Genomic DNA, 16,551 nt, shown 5'->3' with positions numbered 1-16,551 from the left:
TGCTTGGCCTTGGAAGTCAAGCAGTGTCACTTGTGCTGCATTCTGTTTGCTAGAAGTGCCATTGAGGCCAGCCAGCCTGTAGTCAGGGGGAAGGGAATCAGAACTCTTCTTTCCATGGGGAAAGTTTCAGAGAATTTTCGATGCTCTGGTTTATAATCACCACATCACTATCATCACTATTTTATATGAAGAAACTGAGGCCAGTGCAGGTGGGAGGGTGTGCCTTGCCCCCTCTCTCCTGGCGTAGGTGGTAGAACCAAGATGAGAACTCAGTTCTGGTAGCTTGTCTGATGTTCCTTCAGCTAAGCTGTCCCATCCAATTCTCCTGCTATCCCAACCACTCTCCTGCTTCCAGTAGAGACTGTAAATGTGAAAATAATATACCTCATGAAACATCTTTCGCTCCTCACCATGGAGACCCTCTACAGATAAAAATCCACTCTTCTTGGAGCTGCATATTTATTGACTTATTTTTATACCTGGTATTCAAAAACTCAGGTTTTCTGGGCAGCAAGGAGAGCCCACCAGTGATTCCATTGCCAGTTCTGGCCATTGCTTCCTAACTTTAATGGGAAGCATTCGATTTTCTCAGCTTTTACACCATTTGACCAACTGCATTTGACTCATAGAGCATCTTCCATCCCCCCAGCCCCCCATCAGCATGTGCTGTTAACTCAGTTAATAGAACTATATTTATTGGGGCTAGCTTCGAAGATGGCAGCCTTGGTGTTAAACGCCGTGGAAAGATCCTACTACAGAAGTCTGTTAGGTGTTATGGGGCATTTCCTATTGGATGCTGGAGAGGCTTAATCTGAGGACATTCCCAGCCTGACCAGTCTGCACGTGAAAGGGATTAAAAGGAAGAGTCCAACACGATGCTAGTTATTTTTCCTCTCTTCATTGATTTTATCCTTATTCCTGATCTGGCTCAGAGATCAGGAGTTCTGATACAATGATTTTTAATTTCTTCCCCTTAGGGAAACACAGGATTTTTTTTTTAATTAATTTTTTATAGGGACATTGGTTAACAAAATCGAATAAGTTTCAGCTGTACACTTTTACAGTAAGGCCTATATATATTTACACTGTGTGTTCACCTCCCATAGTTAGATTTCTTTCTGTCACCACATATTTGACCCCCTTTATCTCGTCTACCTCCTCACTCCCCCCACCCCCTACCCTCTGGTAACCACTAGTCACAGGATTTTTGGTGACATGTAAAATGCATCTGTACCACTGTCACGTGTCCTTGTGAATTTAAGGACAAGAAAGGGCCAAGGACACACACCTGCAGGTGTGTGTTTACACTCACCTGCATGCTCAGATTCCACATTGCTGCTGCAGGCCTCTCTAGGAGATTGGGAGCTGAGCAGCTCCCTTCCTGGTTTGTGCCACAGGTTCTTCAGAAGCAACTGATCCCCATTTCAGCTACAGCCAAGCCTCGAGTAGTTGGGTGTGGAGGCCAGTCTTGCACACTCGGTGTGCACACCTGTGACCATCTCCCCACAGACAAGGATGGGAGAGAAGCATTGAGCATGGTTTATATAATATGCGTCTGTCTCATGAAATCTCCCAATAGGGAGACTTCAAGGTTCCACCTGTTGGAGAAACCCAAGGGGTGTGTGTGTGCATGTGCACGCGTGCGTGCATGTGCATATATGCACGTTTCCCTTCCACAATGCTTGGCCTCAGAACTGTCCTATCCCCTTCCTTTCTGCAGTGCCTCTCCTTCCTTGAGTCCTCTTGCATGGTCACCTATAAGAATGTAGTTGCTATGCTAAATCTCCTTTCAATCCTGAGCTGCAAATACAACTCCCAGTTGGAATTCTGGAGCTCTGGGGCCCACACCTGTGCCTTTTATCCCATGTGCCCTAGCTTGGCCAGCATGAACGCCCAAACCCACCCTCAGTGGGCAGGGAAGCATGAGTTGTGTCGGTGACTAAAACTCCATGTTGACGTATAGTGGCAGTTCCTTTTGATATGTTTTTAATGTTAGATCATACCAATGATACACTCGTGCTGAGAGAAAGCCCTGCCCAATTCATCTGACAGCCACCTTGTTTTCCAAAAGCCACCCACAAATGCTTCCTCAGGAGTCTGTTATAACTATTGTCTAGCTCACCTCAAATGTTTTCCACAAAAGGGCCTTATATACAGATCCTGCCTTAGGCCATCAGAATCTGTGTTCCCACCTGTTAATTCCTGTGGGTCTTTGGCATACTCACTGAGAAAAGTATGAAAAGATATATGGGGGTCCTGGATCTGGTTGAGATTGAGCCAGCCTGCTCCATCCCATCCATCACACTGAATGTAGTTATAAAATTGGGCAAAATGCATGGGACAGCAATTTGAGGAAAGTCAGTTGTGGAGGGCAGATGGGAGAAGTATCAGAACTGTAAGTACACTGGCCATGAGCTCACCATTTTCTTCCTCCAGTATCCCCTAGCCTTGACTCAGCACAGCCCCAAACCCAGAAGTGGGTATCTGCACGGACAGGGAAGGGACTGGGGAAGCCTCTGAATACTGTGTGAGGAGCAGGGGAGGGTCTTATACTGAGTGAGGGGGAATCCGCTGCTTTTTGTTCCCTTGTTTCCTTGCACCCCATAAGCAATCCTCCAATCACAGTGGCAGCAGCAGCAGCAGCAGCAGCAGCAACAGGGATCCATAGGAGACTAAACTCGAGGGAGGGCCCCTGTCTCCCTAAGCAGAGGAGCTGTAGTTCCAAGAGGCTGGGATGAAACTGCACTGCTTTTTTTCCTGCCTTCTCTCTCAGTCTCACTACTGCATGGCCTCAGTTAAGGTACAGGTGTAGGAAGTGAGGCAAAGCAGAATAAACAAGAACCAGCTTTCCGATCAGAGGAGCAGAAAGGGAGCCATGAGAACCAGAGAGAACTAGAGATCACCAGAGAACAAGGAGCTCAGGAAAGTGACTCCATAAAGAAGATGAGTTCCTGAGCTCACAAGCTAAATATGCGTGGATCTGACCTTGAATAGTGTACCAGAGATTTTTAGACCTGAGCTGCAGGGTCAACCACTGCCCAGGGTCCAAGGCTGGCCACATGGGACAAATCTAAACAGCACCATGGATTTCTCATTAGAAACCATGGAAGCTTTCTGGTAGTGGGGCAATATTGTTTTGTGACAAAAGAAAAGAACCATTAGCCCAGATTTCTATATCCAGTGAAACTATCCTTCAGAAATGAAAGTAAATGAAGATATTCTCAAATGAAGGAAAAGAGCTGCTCTAAAAGAATTGCTAAAGGAAGCTTTTCCAACAGAAAGGAAATGATACCAGATGGAAACTTGAGGTACGAGATAGAAAGGAAGAGTAACAAAAATGATATGTATCTGGCTAAATATAATAGTCTAACATTTTAAAAAATATAACACAATTTGAGCTGATTCAGTGTATGTAGATGTAGCACGTAAGAAGACTACATCATAAAGGGAAGGAGGATAAAGGGAACTACCTGACATAAAGTTTCTATATTCCACTTGAAACGGTAAAATATTCTCAGTAGCCTCTGATAAGTTTTCTAACGTAATCCCTAGAATAATCACTAAGAACTATACAAAGAAATATGATAAATAAAACCATAATAGATAAATTAAAATGGAATACTAAAAAAAGATTTAACTCAAAAGAAGGTATAGAAAAGGAGAAACAGGAATAACAACAAGAAAAAAAAAATTAAGGAAAAACAGAAAAAAAGATAGTATTATGGTATATATCTAAATCCAAACATATAAATAATCACATTAAATGTAAATGGTTTAAACATCCAAAATATGTTTGAATGGGTTTTTTAAAATGATCTAATTATATGCTGCTGTCCATAAGGCATTCACTTCAAATATTATCATATAGGTAGGTGAAATGTAAAATTGTGGAAAACTAATTAAAAGAAAGCCAGAGTGACTGTATTAATATAAAATAAAGTAGACTTCAGAGCAAAGAAAATTACCAGGAATAAAGAGTGGTGTTACACAATGATAAAAGATCAATTTACTAAGAATACATAACAATTCTAAATGTGAATACGCCTAAGAGCAGAACTTCAAAATACTTGAAGCACAACCTAAAGAACCAAGAAGAGTCTACAAGTTCTGAGACAGCAATTCAGCAAGGATACAGAAGAACTGGAAAATGCCATCCACCAGCAGGACCCACTTGACATTTACAGAATACACCACTCAACGATAGCAGAATACACGCTGGAGTACCTACTGACTATTGAACAGTCACTAAAATAGACCAAATCCTGCTTCCCAAAATAAATATAAAGAAATCTAAATAAACTGAGATTAAATGAGAAAGAGAAAGATAGCAGGACAAACATCTCCAAAACTTGGAAATTAAATGATACATTTCTCAGTAATTCAAGGGTCCAAGAGGGAGTTCCAAAACTGTTAGAAAATATTTTGAACTAAACAAAAATAAAAATAAAAATACAGCATATCAGAATTTGTGGGTATCAGCTAAAACAGTGCTGAAAAGGAAATCTATAACATTAAATGCTCACAGTAGAAAAGAAACAACTAAGCTTCCACCTTACGAAACTAGAAACAGAAGAGCAAAATAAACTCAAAGCAAGAAGAAGAATAAAAATTATAGATATGAGAACAGAAATTAGTAAGACTGAAAACAGGAAGATAACAGAAAAATCAATGAAACCAAAAGGCGATTTAAAAAACTATCATTAATAAATGAATTTAGCAATGTCACAGGATACAAGGTCAACATACAGAAATCAGTCATCTTCCCATAGGCCAGCAAACTATTAGAAACTGATATTAAAAACACAATATCATTTATAATCAATCCCCAAAAATGAAATACTTAGGTATGAGTTTAATAAATATGGGATACATATGTGAAAACTGCAGAACACTCATAACAGAAATCAAGGAGGACTTAAATAAATAGATGTATCTTGTTTATGAGTGGAAAACTTAACACATAAAACAACACATAGTTTTCCCCAAATTGGTCCATAGATTTAAAGCAATTCCAATCAAAATCCCAGCAGAACTCTTTGTAGATATAGACAGGTTGATTGTAAAATGTGATTGAAAGATAGAGAAACTAGAATAGCCAAAATAATTTTGAAAAAGAATAAAGTCGGAGGAATCACATTCAATTTTAAAACTTGCTATAAAGGTACAGTAATCAAGACAGTGTATCGGTGAAGGCATAGATCCATAAATTAATAGAACAGAACAGAATACAGAACCCAGAAATCAACCCACGTAAATATGACCAATTGATTTTTTACAAAAGTGCAGAGGTAATTCAATACAGAAATGTCTTTTTAAAAAACAGAATTGGAACAGTTGGATAACCATGAGCAAACAAACTTCAACCTAAACCTTAGACATTATAAAAATAACTCAAAAAATGGATCATAAATCTAATCATATAATGTGTAAAACTATTAGAAGAAAAGACAGGAAAAAATTTTCATGTCCTGGGGTTAGGCAAAGGGTTCCTAGACCTGACACCAAAAGCACAATCCATAAAAGGGAAAACTAACTTGAACTTCCTCAAAATTAAAAGCGTTTACTCTGTGAAAGACACTATTAAGAAGTTGAAAGGCAAGCTGGGAGAAAATATTGACAAGTTGCATGTCTGACAAAGGACTTGTATCAGAATATATTTAAAACTCAATTCAACAGTAAGAAAACAAACAAAAAATAAATGGGCAAAAGACATGAATAGATGCTTCACCAAAGAGAATACACAGATGGCAAGAAAGTACGTGACGAGATGTTGAACATCGTTATTTATTAGAGAAATGCAAATTAAAGCCCTGATAGGATAACACTGCACATCTCTTAGATGAGCTAAAATAAAAAGCACTGACAATACTCGCTCTTCTTGGGGTTGTAGAATATCTGCATCATTCACCCGAAAGGGTATGGGCTGTAGGACTGTGCTTATCTGATGTTCTCCGAGAGGGAGAGGATAGCGATGAAGAGCAGAGCAGGGGTCACTAAGGAATTCTGACTGTGATGATGGTTACATGAATTTATACACCTAGAATTTATAGAATTGTACCCAAAAGAAAAAGTCAAGTTAATTGTGAATTTCCAATAAAAATTTTTAAAGGTGCTTATCATCAGTATTACTTCTTCTAGACAAATGAAATTAGGTGGAGAGTCCTTTGCCTCTGACATCTCTGGCTCCCCTGTGACCCCTCACAGTGTAGGTTTGCTTAGTGCCGGCCTGGGGAGCAGAGCCTAGACATTGTGCTGCCGTCGCCGACCATCCTCGGCTCACTTCCCCCTAAGTTAGGTTCCTCTTCCCCGTTTCATGATATCCTAGCCAGTTTTCTCCCCCAGACTCATCCAAAAACGGAGACCAGGTTGCCTGGTCTGGCATTTAAGTCTGATTGGCAACATTCTTCCTCTCCATGATCTTCTAACTCTACTTTCCCATGTGTCCCCCACTCTACTGTCAAACTCGACCACCTAGCTCTTCCTTGGGCCCTTCCCATCCACCCCTCGAGGCTATCTTGAAAGAAGCCACCTCCCTCTAGTGTACTCTGACCACTGTACAGCTGATCGCCTACCTTTGTGAATCCCCTCAACAATTTGTTTGAATTTCTAGCCTAGCCCCGTGTCACATTGCAACTTGTGTGATAGCTCTCGTGGGGGTGAATTCCCTCTCTTCCTCTAGACTCTAAGCTGCTTTTACTTGGGTGTTTTTAGTTGGTTTCCTGCAGTAAGAGCTCTTCCCTGCACACAAATATTATCCCTATTAGTATGCAATGCCATTTTTCTGCAGAGTGTATTTAGTGTCTGTGCTATAAACTCGAGCAGCCAGAATTTGTCACTCTCAGTTCTGTGCTCCCAAAACACTGGTGCATGGCTCCTTCAAACACAGATACCTTCACAATGGTTTTGGAGGGAGCTGTAGGGGGTGGTGCAGAATGCAGTGCTTCACAGTACGGGCACCTGAGCCAGTATGCGCCATCGCTTCCTAGTCATGTGACATCAGGAAGCTACACAACCTCTCAGTGCATTAGCTTCTTCACCTATGAAAGAGGAATGATAACAGTACCTACTTTAAAGGGTTGTTGTGAGAATTAAAGGAATTAGTATATATAAAGCACTTAAAATAGTGCACAGCAAATATTATCTATATATTCAATGTCCCTCGAAGAACACCAGGAAAGATAACCTGGGGCTTTTTGAACCCTGCATTTAAAATCCAAGGGTCAAGCTTGTATTGATGTCTATTTAAAACACACACACATACCTTGCCTTCCTCCCAGCCTTCTTCTGTCCTTCTCTCGTAACCTTAATAACAAGAAGAAACAACCTGATTGAAAAAGGGACAGAAGATTCGAACAAACACTTCCCCAAAGAAGATATATGAAAGAGTATTGGGCATGTGAAAATATGTCTAGTATCACTAGTCATTAGAAAAATGCAAATTAAAACCTCAGAAAAAAAGACCAACAATGCCAAGTGTGGGCAAAGACGTGAAGCAACTAGAACTCTCATACATTGCTGGGGGGAATGCAAAACAAAACAAAACAAAACAAAACAATAACTCTCCTATGTTGCTGATGGAAATGCAAAAAGCAGTATAGCCGTTTTGTATAACAGGTTGGCAGTGTCTCATAATGTTAAACATACATTCATCATATGACTCAGCAATTTCACACCTAGGTGTTTACCCAAGAGAAATGAATGCCTGTGTCTACACAAAGACATGGATGTGAATATTCAAAACAGTATTATTCTTAATACAGCCCAGTTGGCAGTGAAAAGGAATGAAATGTTAATGTAGGCAACAACATGGGTGAATCTCAAAAACTTTATGCTAAATGAAAGTCAAGGGCTATATGCTCTCTGATTCTATTTATATGAAATACTAAAAATGGCAAGACTAAAGCGACAGTAGATCAGTGGTTTTCTGTGGCAGTTATCAAGGAAAGATCAGCAACAAAGACATGGGAGAAAAAGGTTGAGGATGAGGGAGCTGCTTTATATGTGGATTTTTGTGGTGATTACATAATTACCCAAATTCAATAAACTATACATTTAAAATAGATGATTTTTTTTTAATATAAATAATGTCTTAAAGGAAAACAACACAAGGGTTGATTGTTTAATTATCTTTCAACTTGTTGTTCTAGTGTGGTGGTCTCAGGGACTTCCCAGAGACCTCCTTATAGGAAATGGATTCCTTCAAAGTTTGTTTTCTTTCTTCTGCCCCCGAGATGTGGATCCAGCTGACATTGACCAGGGGGCACCATGATGTGTCCCAGGCGGAAGCTGATGGAAACAAGCTCATGTTTCTGTCACTATGATATGAGCCTTCATTGTGTCATCTGCCAGACTGTGTTCATTGTCATTACACTCATTGAAGAAAATACAGGGTAATAATGAGCTTGGTGTTATCGGCTCACAAATAATTTATAATGGGCAAACTAGGACAGCAATGGTGCTTTTTTTGGCTAAGGCGGTTGCATGTCACTCTTTAAAATCTAGGCCAGAAAATTATTTATAATGCATAGACAGCCATTCAGAACATTAAAAGGTTCCTTTCTTCGCTCCCTTGTGATTGGACACTATGTTTTTACCCTGAACAAGCAAAAGGGCACTCGATGTCTTACTGCTGTATTTCCAGTCAGCACATGACTGTGACAGCATATGTGAAGACTGTTACTCGGCTAAGAACGAGACCTTTGTAGAAGCCACCTAAAGGATTTCAGGTCCTCCCCCAAATCCAAGGACAAGAATGAGAGAAAAGCCAGGAAAAGGAAGAGACCCTGAGGTGTGGGTGATGACCCCACACTTTAGGTGAGCTTTGAAGAATTGCCTCAGATGTTAAATGGAAACAGCCCAAACTGAAATATAATCAGCAAAAGATGGCTTCTAAAGGAGTGTGTTGCCATGAATACAGGTTGTGTGTTATTAGGCAGAGGCCACTGTGCTATCTAAGAAAGGGTGTTTGGGATATGTCCCTGTGTGTCTAAGGGCTGTCTGGAGAAGCAAAATTTTCACTGCTGCAGTCACCTGTAGATTTTGACAGCTACCCCAAGGAACTCACCGAGCTGTCACAGTCACCAGCACCCTGTCCTGACTGCACATCCTGATAAGTGGTCAGCTCCCCCAGGAACCTTGATCCTGGGCCTCAGCGCGCCTAGAGCAGCAAGTAGACCATATTTTGCAGGCCCTGCAGCTGTGGCCCCTGCTCTCTCAGTGAGCTGACTTTCTGAGACATTCTGTCCTGGGTGAATTTGGGAGGGGTGGGTCAGCTCTGAACTGTAGTGAATGTTACTATCCCTGAAAAAATTTTCATAGATGATCACAACAGAACCACTGTAACAAAGTACTTCCTTTTCACACAAAAACCTTTGTGAAGCAGAATGTGTTAGTAACCTGTGCATTTTGTGTTTACAGAGCTTCTCGAAACAAGTCTGAGAAGAAGCGTCGGGACCAGTTCAATGTTCTCATCAAAGAGCTTAGCTCCATGCTCCCTGGCAACACGCGGAAAATGGACAAAACCACTGTGCTGGAAAAAGTCATCGGATTTTTGCAGAAACACAATGGTAAGAGTCATGCCTCTCCATTTTTATCCCATTCCTATCCTTTTGTTGGCAGTGACTTCATCATGCTGGGCTTCCTCCCTGGTACTCTCTCCCCAGCCAAGCCCGAGTGCATCTGTCACAGGGTCCCTCTGTCCCAGGCACTGCACCCACCATAAGAGCCCATCTCCAACAGGTTTGGGAGAGTACACTCACTTCCCAAACTGCTTTATTAGCCGGAGGAAGGACTCCAGAGGAGCCTTGCAGGTGACACCCAGCCCGATGGAGTGGTGTCACCAGTGAGAGCATCTTGATTTAAAATGTCTGGAGCAAGCGTTTTTCATCCAGTCCTGCAGAGATGCAATACTCAGGGATTCATCATCCACCGAATCAGACTGTACTGGTTCCTCTAGGCACCTCTGCCCCCGCCCCTAAATAATTTGGCCTTTCAAACTCCACCGTGAAAAAATATATATATTGAAAACCATTAATTCGCTTATCAAATCCAGTTTTCCTTGAGATATAACTCATATACCAGTCACCATTTCAAAGTTTATAATTCAGTGGTTTTTAGCATATTCACATAGTTGTGCAACCATCAGCATTATCTAATTTTGTCATTCCAGAAAGGAACCCTATATCAATTAGCAGTCAATTCTCATTTCCCCTCCCTCCAAATCCTGGCAACCACTCATCTACTTTCTCTCTCTAAGAGTTGCCTGTTCTGGGCACATCATACAAACGGAATTATACAGTATGTGGTCTTTTGTTTCTGGCTTCTTGAGCATCTATATTTTAGCATTTCATTCCATTTTATGGCCAAATAGTGTCAATTTTATACACATACCATATTTCACTTATTCATTTATCAGTTGATGGATATTTGGGTTGTTTCCATGGTTTAGCTGTTATGAATAATGGTGCTATCAACATACACATATAAGCTTTTGTTAGGATATATGTTTTCGGTTCCCTTTGATATATACCTAGGAATTCAATTGCTGGATCAACTGGTAACTCAGTGTTTAACACTTTGAGAACTAACTGTTTTTCAAAGCAGCTACCCAGTTTTACATTCTTGGCAACAATTTCAAGTTCCAATTTCTCCACTTCTTCACAAACATTTGTTATTGTCTAGTTATGTGTGTTTGTGTGTGTTTATTGTAGTCTTCCTAGTGGGTATGACGTGACATTTCATTGTGGTTTGATGTGCGTTTTCCTAATGATTAATGATGTTGAGCTTTTCATAATTTTTTCATGTGTTTATTGGCCATGTCTATATCTTATTTAGAGAAATGTATTGAAATTCTTTGCCCATTTTTAATTGCAGTATTTATCTGTTTGTTGTTGAGTTGCAAGAGTTCTTCATACATTCTGAATATTAAACCCTCATCAGATACATGATTTACAAATAGTTTCCCCTATTCTGTGTTTTGTCTTTTTACTTTCTTACTGATGTCCTTTGACACAAAAATTTTTCTAAATTTGATGGGGTACAGCTTATCTTTTTTTGTTGTCGTTATTGGTTGCTTATACTTTAGCTATCATATCTAAGAAACCATTATCTAATCGAAGGTCATGAAGATTTACATCTATGTTTTCTTCTAAGAGCTTTATAGTTTTAAGTTATAAATTAAGCATTTTGATATAAGCCGTAAGTTGAGCATTTAGATATTTGATCCATTTCAAATTAATTTTTACATATGGAATGAGGAAGGGAGTTGAAATTCATCCCTTTGCATGTGGATATCCAGTTATCCCAGGACTCTATTCTTTTTTATTTAAAAAACAAAAACAAAAACAAAACTTTTTAACACTCTATAAAAGTATAACATACATACAGAGAATACACAAATCATAACTGTACAGTTTAATTAGTTATCACAAACACGACTAGGAAACCAACACCCAGGTCAAGGAAAAGAAGCTTCTCCAGTAGAACCCCTTCCTACTTATCTACCTGTTTTCCTCAAAGGTCATTTATATTCTGACTTCTAATTCCAGAAGCTGGTTTTGCCTGTTGGGACCTTATTCAGATGGAATCATACATTATGAACTTGTTTTTTAGATTAATCTGTGTTCTTCCAGTGCTATGGCTAGTTCATTTCCATTTATACATAGTATTCTAATATATGAATTTACCACTTGAATCCACCTTTGAACTTATGTCTCTCTCAAATCATCCTCTCTCCCTTTTACTCTCCTTTAGACCCTTTTCCCTCTTAGCATTGATCGCCCTGCCCTGCTGCTCACCCACAGATGGTACAAAAAGAAAAAAAAAAATTGGAGAATAGTTAAAAGGTTTCAGTAGATATTAACAAGTGAGAAGTGCAGAATTCTTTTTTCCTTAACTGTGACACCAAACATAATAAAGTCAGAAATGTCAAGTTATTGAGAAAATAATTACAGTTCTTCCATGCTTATAGTGATGCTTCTCTTTCAGTGAACATTTTTCCTGGGCAAGGTGATTTCATGGAAGAGGGCACAGCTAGGACATTAGAAAGTTTCATTATACTTGTTATTCTTTTATTATTTTTTAAATAATTGTATATATCTATTAAAAACATGACAGTAATAACATATATTTATTTTTTTCCAAAGCCGTGCAGGGGAGAGTAAAGAATATGTTCATTGCTTTGTTAAAAGTTGAGGAAGAACAATCAAGCAAGATTGGAGTATAGTGTTGCAGCAGTATCATGGCCCTAATAATTTAATCAGAATGGTTATATTCCTAAATAATGATTTAGCCAAGTGAAATAACAGGTTGGTTTGATTACCAAGAAATTTTGTGCAAATTACTCAAACTAGGTCAGTGCCACTGAGAAGCAGGACAGCTGTTAAATAGGACAGCTGAGATCAAGTTCATCAGTGTGACATTTACATTGGGCTCTGCCTGCTGCGGAGTTACAGACTTGTCAAATCTGGGACCTGGGAAGGATCAGTCAGCAAAAATGCAGCCTCCTAACACCAGGAGCGCCTGTCTGTCTCGCATTTTCGTAAGACTAAGGCCTACTTTGCACAGCCCGCTTAAATGCAGTCAGGTCACACGAGGGTTTCACTTGTGCTCTGTGCTGCCATATTCACAAGAATGCAGACAATCCATGACAGAGTTTATGGAGAAATATAGTCCTTGGACTAAATTCTGAATTAAAGAAAAAAAACAAAAACAAATGATAACTTTACTTATAATCCAAATGGACGTGAATTCCATAAGCATCTGCAACGGGGTAGAGAATCACATGGTCAGCATTTATTCAGGGCTTACCATAAGCCAGGCAGGCATCCTAAGGATTCTCTGTATAGCAGGGGTCCCCAACCCCTGGGTCATGGACTGGTACCGGTTCATGGCCTGTTAGGAACCGGCTGCACAGCAGAAGGTGAGCAGTGGGCGAGTGAGCGAAGCTTCATCTATATTTGCAGCCATTCCCCAGCGCTAGCATCATGGCCTCAGCTCCACTTCAGATCATCAGGCATTAGATTCTCATAAGAGCACTGGTCCCTGGTGCCATAAAAGTTGGGGACCACTGCTGTGGAGTAATACACCTGAGCTTCACACACTCTTTGAGTCAGTGCCATTTCACAGATGAAGCAACCTTGGTGTAGAGGCACTAAGCCACTCACCCAAGTCAGCCAGCCAGGAAGATGCAGGATCTATCCCAGGCAGTCTGTCTCCAGAGCCCAGATGTTTAATGCTTGACCTGCAGCTTCTCTACAAGACATGATTCGTGGGGCTCTGATAGATATTTGTATCATAGCCACACTATAGCTCTTTGTTAGTGTGGCCATTTAGACTACTGGTTCTCAGCCTTATTGCCCATTAAAATCACCAAGGAGGTTTTAAAGCCATACATAACTGGGTCACGCTTCACAGACCTATGCTGCAGAACCCCAATGGTGAGTTGGACCCAGCTCATACCTCTTTTGCAGCTCAGCTTGCAAAAGATGATTGTTAACTTTCCAGGAGTCTTGCAAGCCAGCTAACATCAAGTGGACAGCTTGAGGTCAGCCACCATGGGAGTATTTACACCACAGAAGTGGACCGATGCTACAAAGCAGGGTTTTCTGCTGTGGGCGCGGAGAGCCTTTCATGGTCACACCACTGGGTAAGGCCCGAGCATCTATGGTTTTTAAAGCTCCCCAGTCAACTCCAGTGTGTAGCCAGGATTTAGACATGCTTTCTGCCTTCATACTAAAGGGAGATCACATGATAAATAAGGAAGAATAGTTAGGTCCTGGTAGTTGTTATAATTACTTCGCTCTTTCCTCAGTAATCTTTCAAGCATCCCTTTTTTCTCTCAGCTTGGGAGATAAGTCTTGATCTTGGAATCCATGCTTATTCTCTTTGAAGTAATCCAAATCAAAAATGAGAATCTGACCATGTTTCTTTGTAGAGAAGTTGTATGTCATCAGTATCTACTAGAAGAGAGAAATCCTAAATAGCAAGGTGTATTGGACATTCTTATCCCCGTCAAGCTAAATGTTACTTCTGTAGGGCCAGGCTGACCCACACACTTTCTTCTTCCTGTGCGAGTCTCAATCTGATTTAATGTCATTTTCTTCCAAGAGCAAATCCCATTCCTTATTCGTGCCCCTTCAGTGTGTTTGCTTTAATGGATAGGGATGGGGTGGAGAAGGCTGCAGAACGAGGTGAAATGTCCTGTTTGGCAGGGTGATAATCACCCAACCCAGCACAGAGTTTCTGCCCCTTTTTTCCAGACTTTCCTTTGACCACATACAGCCCTAAGACATACCACTACTCCTTATTCTAGCATAATAGGCGCATGGGGTGATGAGCACTTTAGGACAGGGGTCCCCAACTCCAGTACCAGTCTGTGTCCTGGTAAGAGCTGGGCCGCACAGCAGGAGGTGAGCAGTGGGTGAGCTAGAGAAGCTTTATCTGTATTTGCAGCCTCTCCCTAGTGCTAGCATCACTGCCTCAGCTCTACCTTAGATCATCAGTCATTAGGGTTTCATAGAAGCCCCTGTCCCTGGTGCTAAAAAGGTTGTAAACTACTGCACTAGGACACATCTACAATTTATACTATAGTAGAATTTGGGGGGGTCACCTGTTAATTGCATCGTTTTGCCATAAAACGTTATACTGGTCACATCAAATGCCAGTGGAGACATGATTATGATACTGAATTTTATATCCCAGTTTAATATTTTTTTTACTTGCTTTGAGACATTAGATCTAACATATATTTTAAAATATGCTATGCATCGAGTCTTAACTTCTAAGGACTATAATCAAATTGTTGAAGTACAGAGTGAATGAAATGGCTACTTTCAGTATTATTATGCTGTTGTTTAGGAAGTATCCAGCCATACTGAATGATCTAAAAGTTACTTATGTAAAAGAAATGTGTTTTTCATGTTCCTTTACCGTAATTGAATGGATGTCTACCTAAGTCAAATTTGGACTGCTAAGAAGACTCTTCTGGACAATTAATCTACAGTTTGATCCTAATGGGCAAAAGAATTTTACAGATAAGTTGATGTGTTGGAAAAACAGAGAGGACATTTATGGGGTTAATTTATTAGCCTATCCTCAGTCCATCTTTCTTCTAAGTGGTCCAACTGTGCCACCCAGTTGAGGAACTGGAGTTGAACCTTCTCTTCCCTGCCTTGACCAGCACCCCAGAATGTACACTGGCCCTGCCTCTGCTTCCCAGGTTGCATTTCACCCTGTGAAGACTCTGGCCACAGTGGCTGCAGCAACTTGTTCTTTCTGAAATCTCAAAGGAAGAAACCATCTGGGTAGAGTAGGCATCTCAGGGAGTGTCGAGTGACTGAACACGAAAGGTTTACAAAGTCACATGTGTAACTTAGTTCTTCACATCATCTTCACTTGCTGAATTTATTAGAATTCATTCACTGACATGGCAGAATGCACTCTCCATGCTCCATGTAAGCGAGAACACCAACAACACAGGGTCAGAGGAGAGAGCCTTTCATTGTTTCTCCCACTTTGTAGATTATTTGCCTGAACACTTTGCATTTCACATGAATTTGTTGAACAAGTTAGTTTTTTTCTTGGAGGTGGGAGATAAAGTAGGTGTAATTAGGTTTTTCTTAGCACCAAGAAAATGATTCCTAAAGAAACCTCTTACTACATAAAGTGGAGCAAAACATTGGTTAAAGATGTAGAATGAAGGAAAAGTGGGCATATCCGCTAGAGCATTTGAGCTATCTGTTATTATAGATACTTTAGTAATAAAACAAAACACTTTCAAAACTGCAAAAGAACTAGAGTATTGAAGGAGGCCTGTGCAGACCAATAACCACTGAATCTGCAACACATGAATAGCATCTTCAGTACAAGATAGTTACAGAAAGAAGCAAACTATAGGTTAACCTGGAAGAGTTTTAAGAAGAGTAAATCCTGGCTTGGAAAGCAACCAAGTAGCATTTGGATAAAAACATTATACTTTGGTACCTGCAAATGCTAGGGAAAAAAAAATTCTTCATGAACACAGTAGGTTACATATTATAAGCCTAAAATGTTTCTGGAATTTTGAAATCTCAGATGTGTAAAGTGCTTTGCTTTGCCTTGACTAAAGCAAAAGCAGCTTAAGAACATCCCACCATCCCAGTCTTTGTTCCTGTGCCTTGATAGGTGCAACTACTCAGCTCCAACCACTGATGATGGGCTTTGTCATGTAGAAATCCAAGGGCACTGTGCCACCTGCTACAGCAGGCACTACACCCATGAGAGGGTGGAGGACTTTCCTCCCAGAAGCCTCATTAAAGGGGTGTGAAGACATCAAGAGCTGTTTTTAAGCCCATTACATCCAAAGTTCCCAGTTCTTAGAAATCAGGGTAACATATTTCCTTATATTAGCTTCTTTAATTAAACTACACAGAGGTTTATGCAGAATTGCATAGAAATAACGTGTGCTTCCTTTGCTAATTCCAATGTTAGGTGCCTTTGAATATAAAAGCTTATTTGCCTGTGTGTTTTCTTTTAGAAGTCTCAGCACAAACGGAAATCTTTGATATTCAGCAG

At 40.4% G+C, this 16,551-nt stretch overlaps 1 protein-coding gene across 1 annotated transcript in view; it reads left to right on the top strand.

Annotated features, from left to right (window-relative positions):
* NPAS2 (neuronal PAS domain protein 2) overlaps positions 1–16,551 on the top strand; it is a 135,434-nt gene that overhangs the window by 68,634 nt on the left and 50,249 nt on the right. The window contains 2 exon segments of the mRNA XM_015592743.2: positions 9,418–9,566; positions 16,514–16,551. The exon segment at positions 16,514–16,551 is cut by the window's right edge and continues 12 nt beyond it. Coding sequence (XP_015448229.1) covers positions 9,418–9,566; positions 16,514–16,551 — 187 coding nt within the window.

Source organism: Pteropus alecto, unplaced genomic scaffold (genome assembly GCF_000325575.1).
Source record: "Pteropus alecto unplaced genomic scaffold, ASM32557v1 scaffold186, whole genome shotgun sequence".
Lineage (NCBI taxonomy): Eukaryota > Metazoa > Chordata > Mammalia > Chiroptera > Pteropodidae > Pteropus > Pteropus alecto.
Note: the sequence above shows the minus strand (reverse complement) of the source record. Positions and strands in the feature narration are given on the sequence as shown.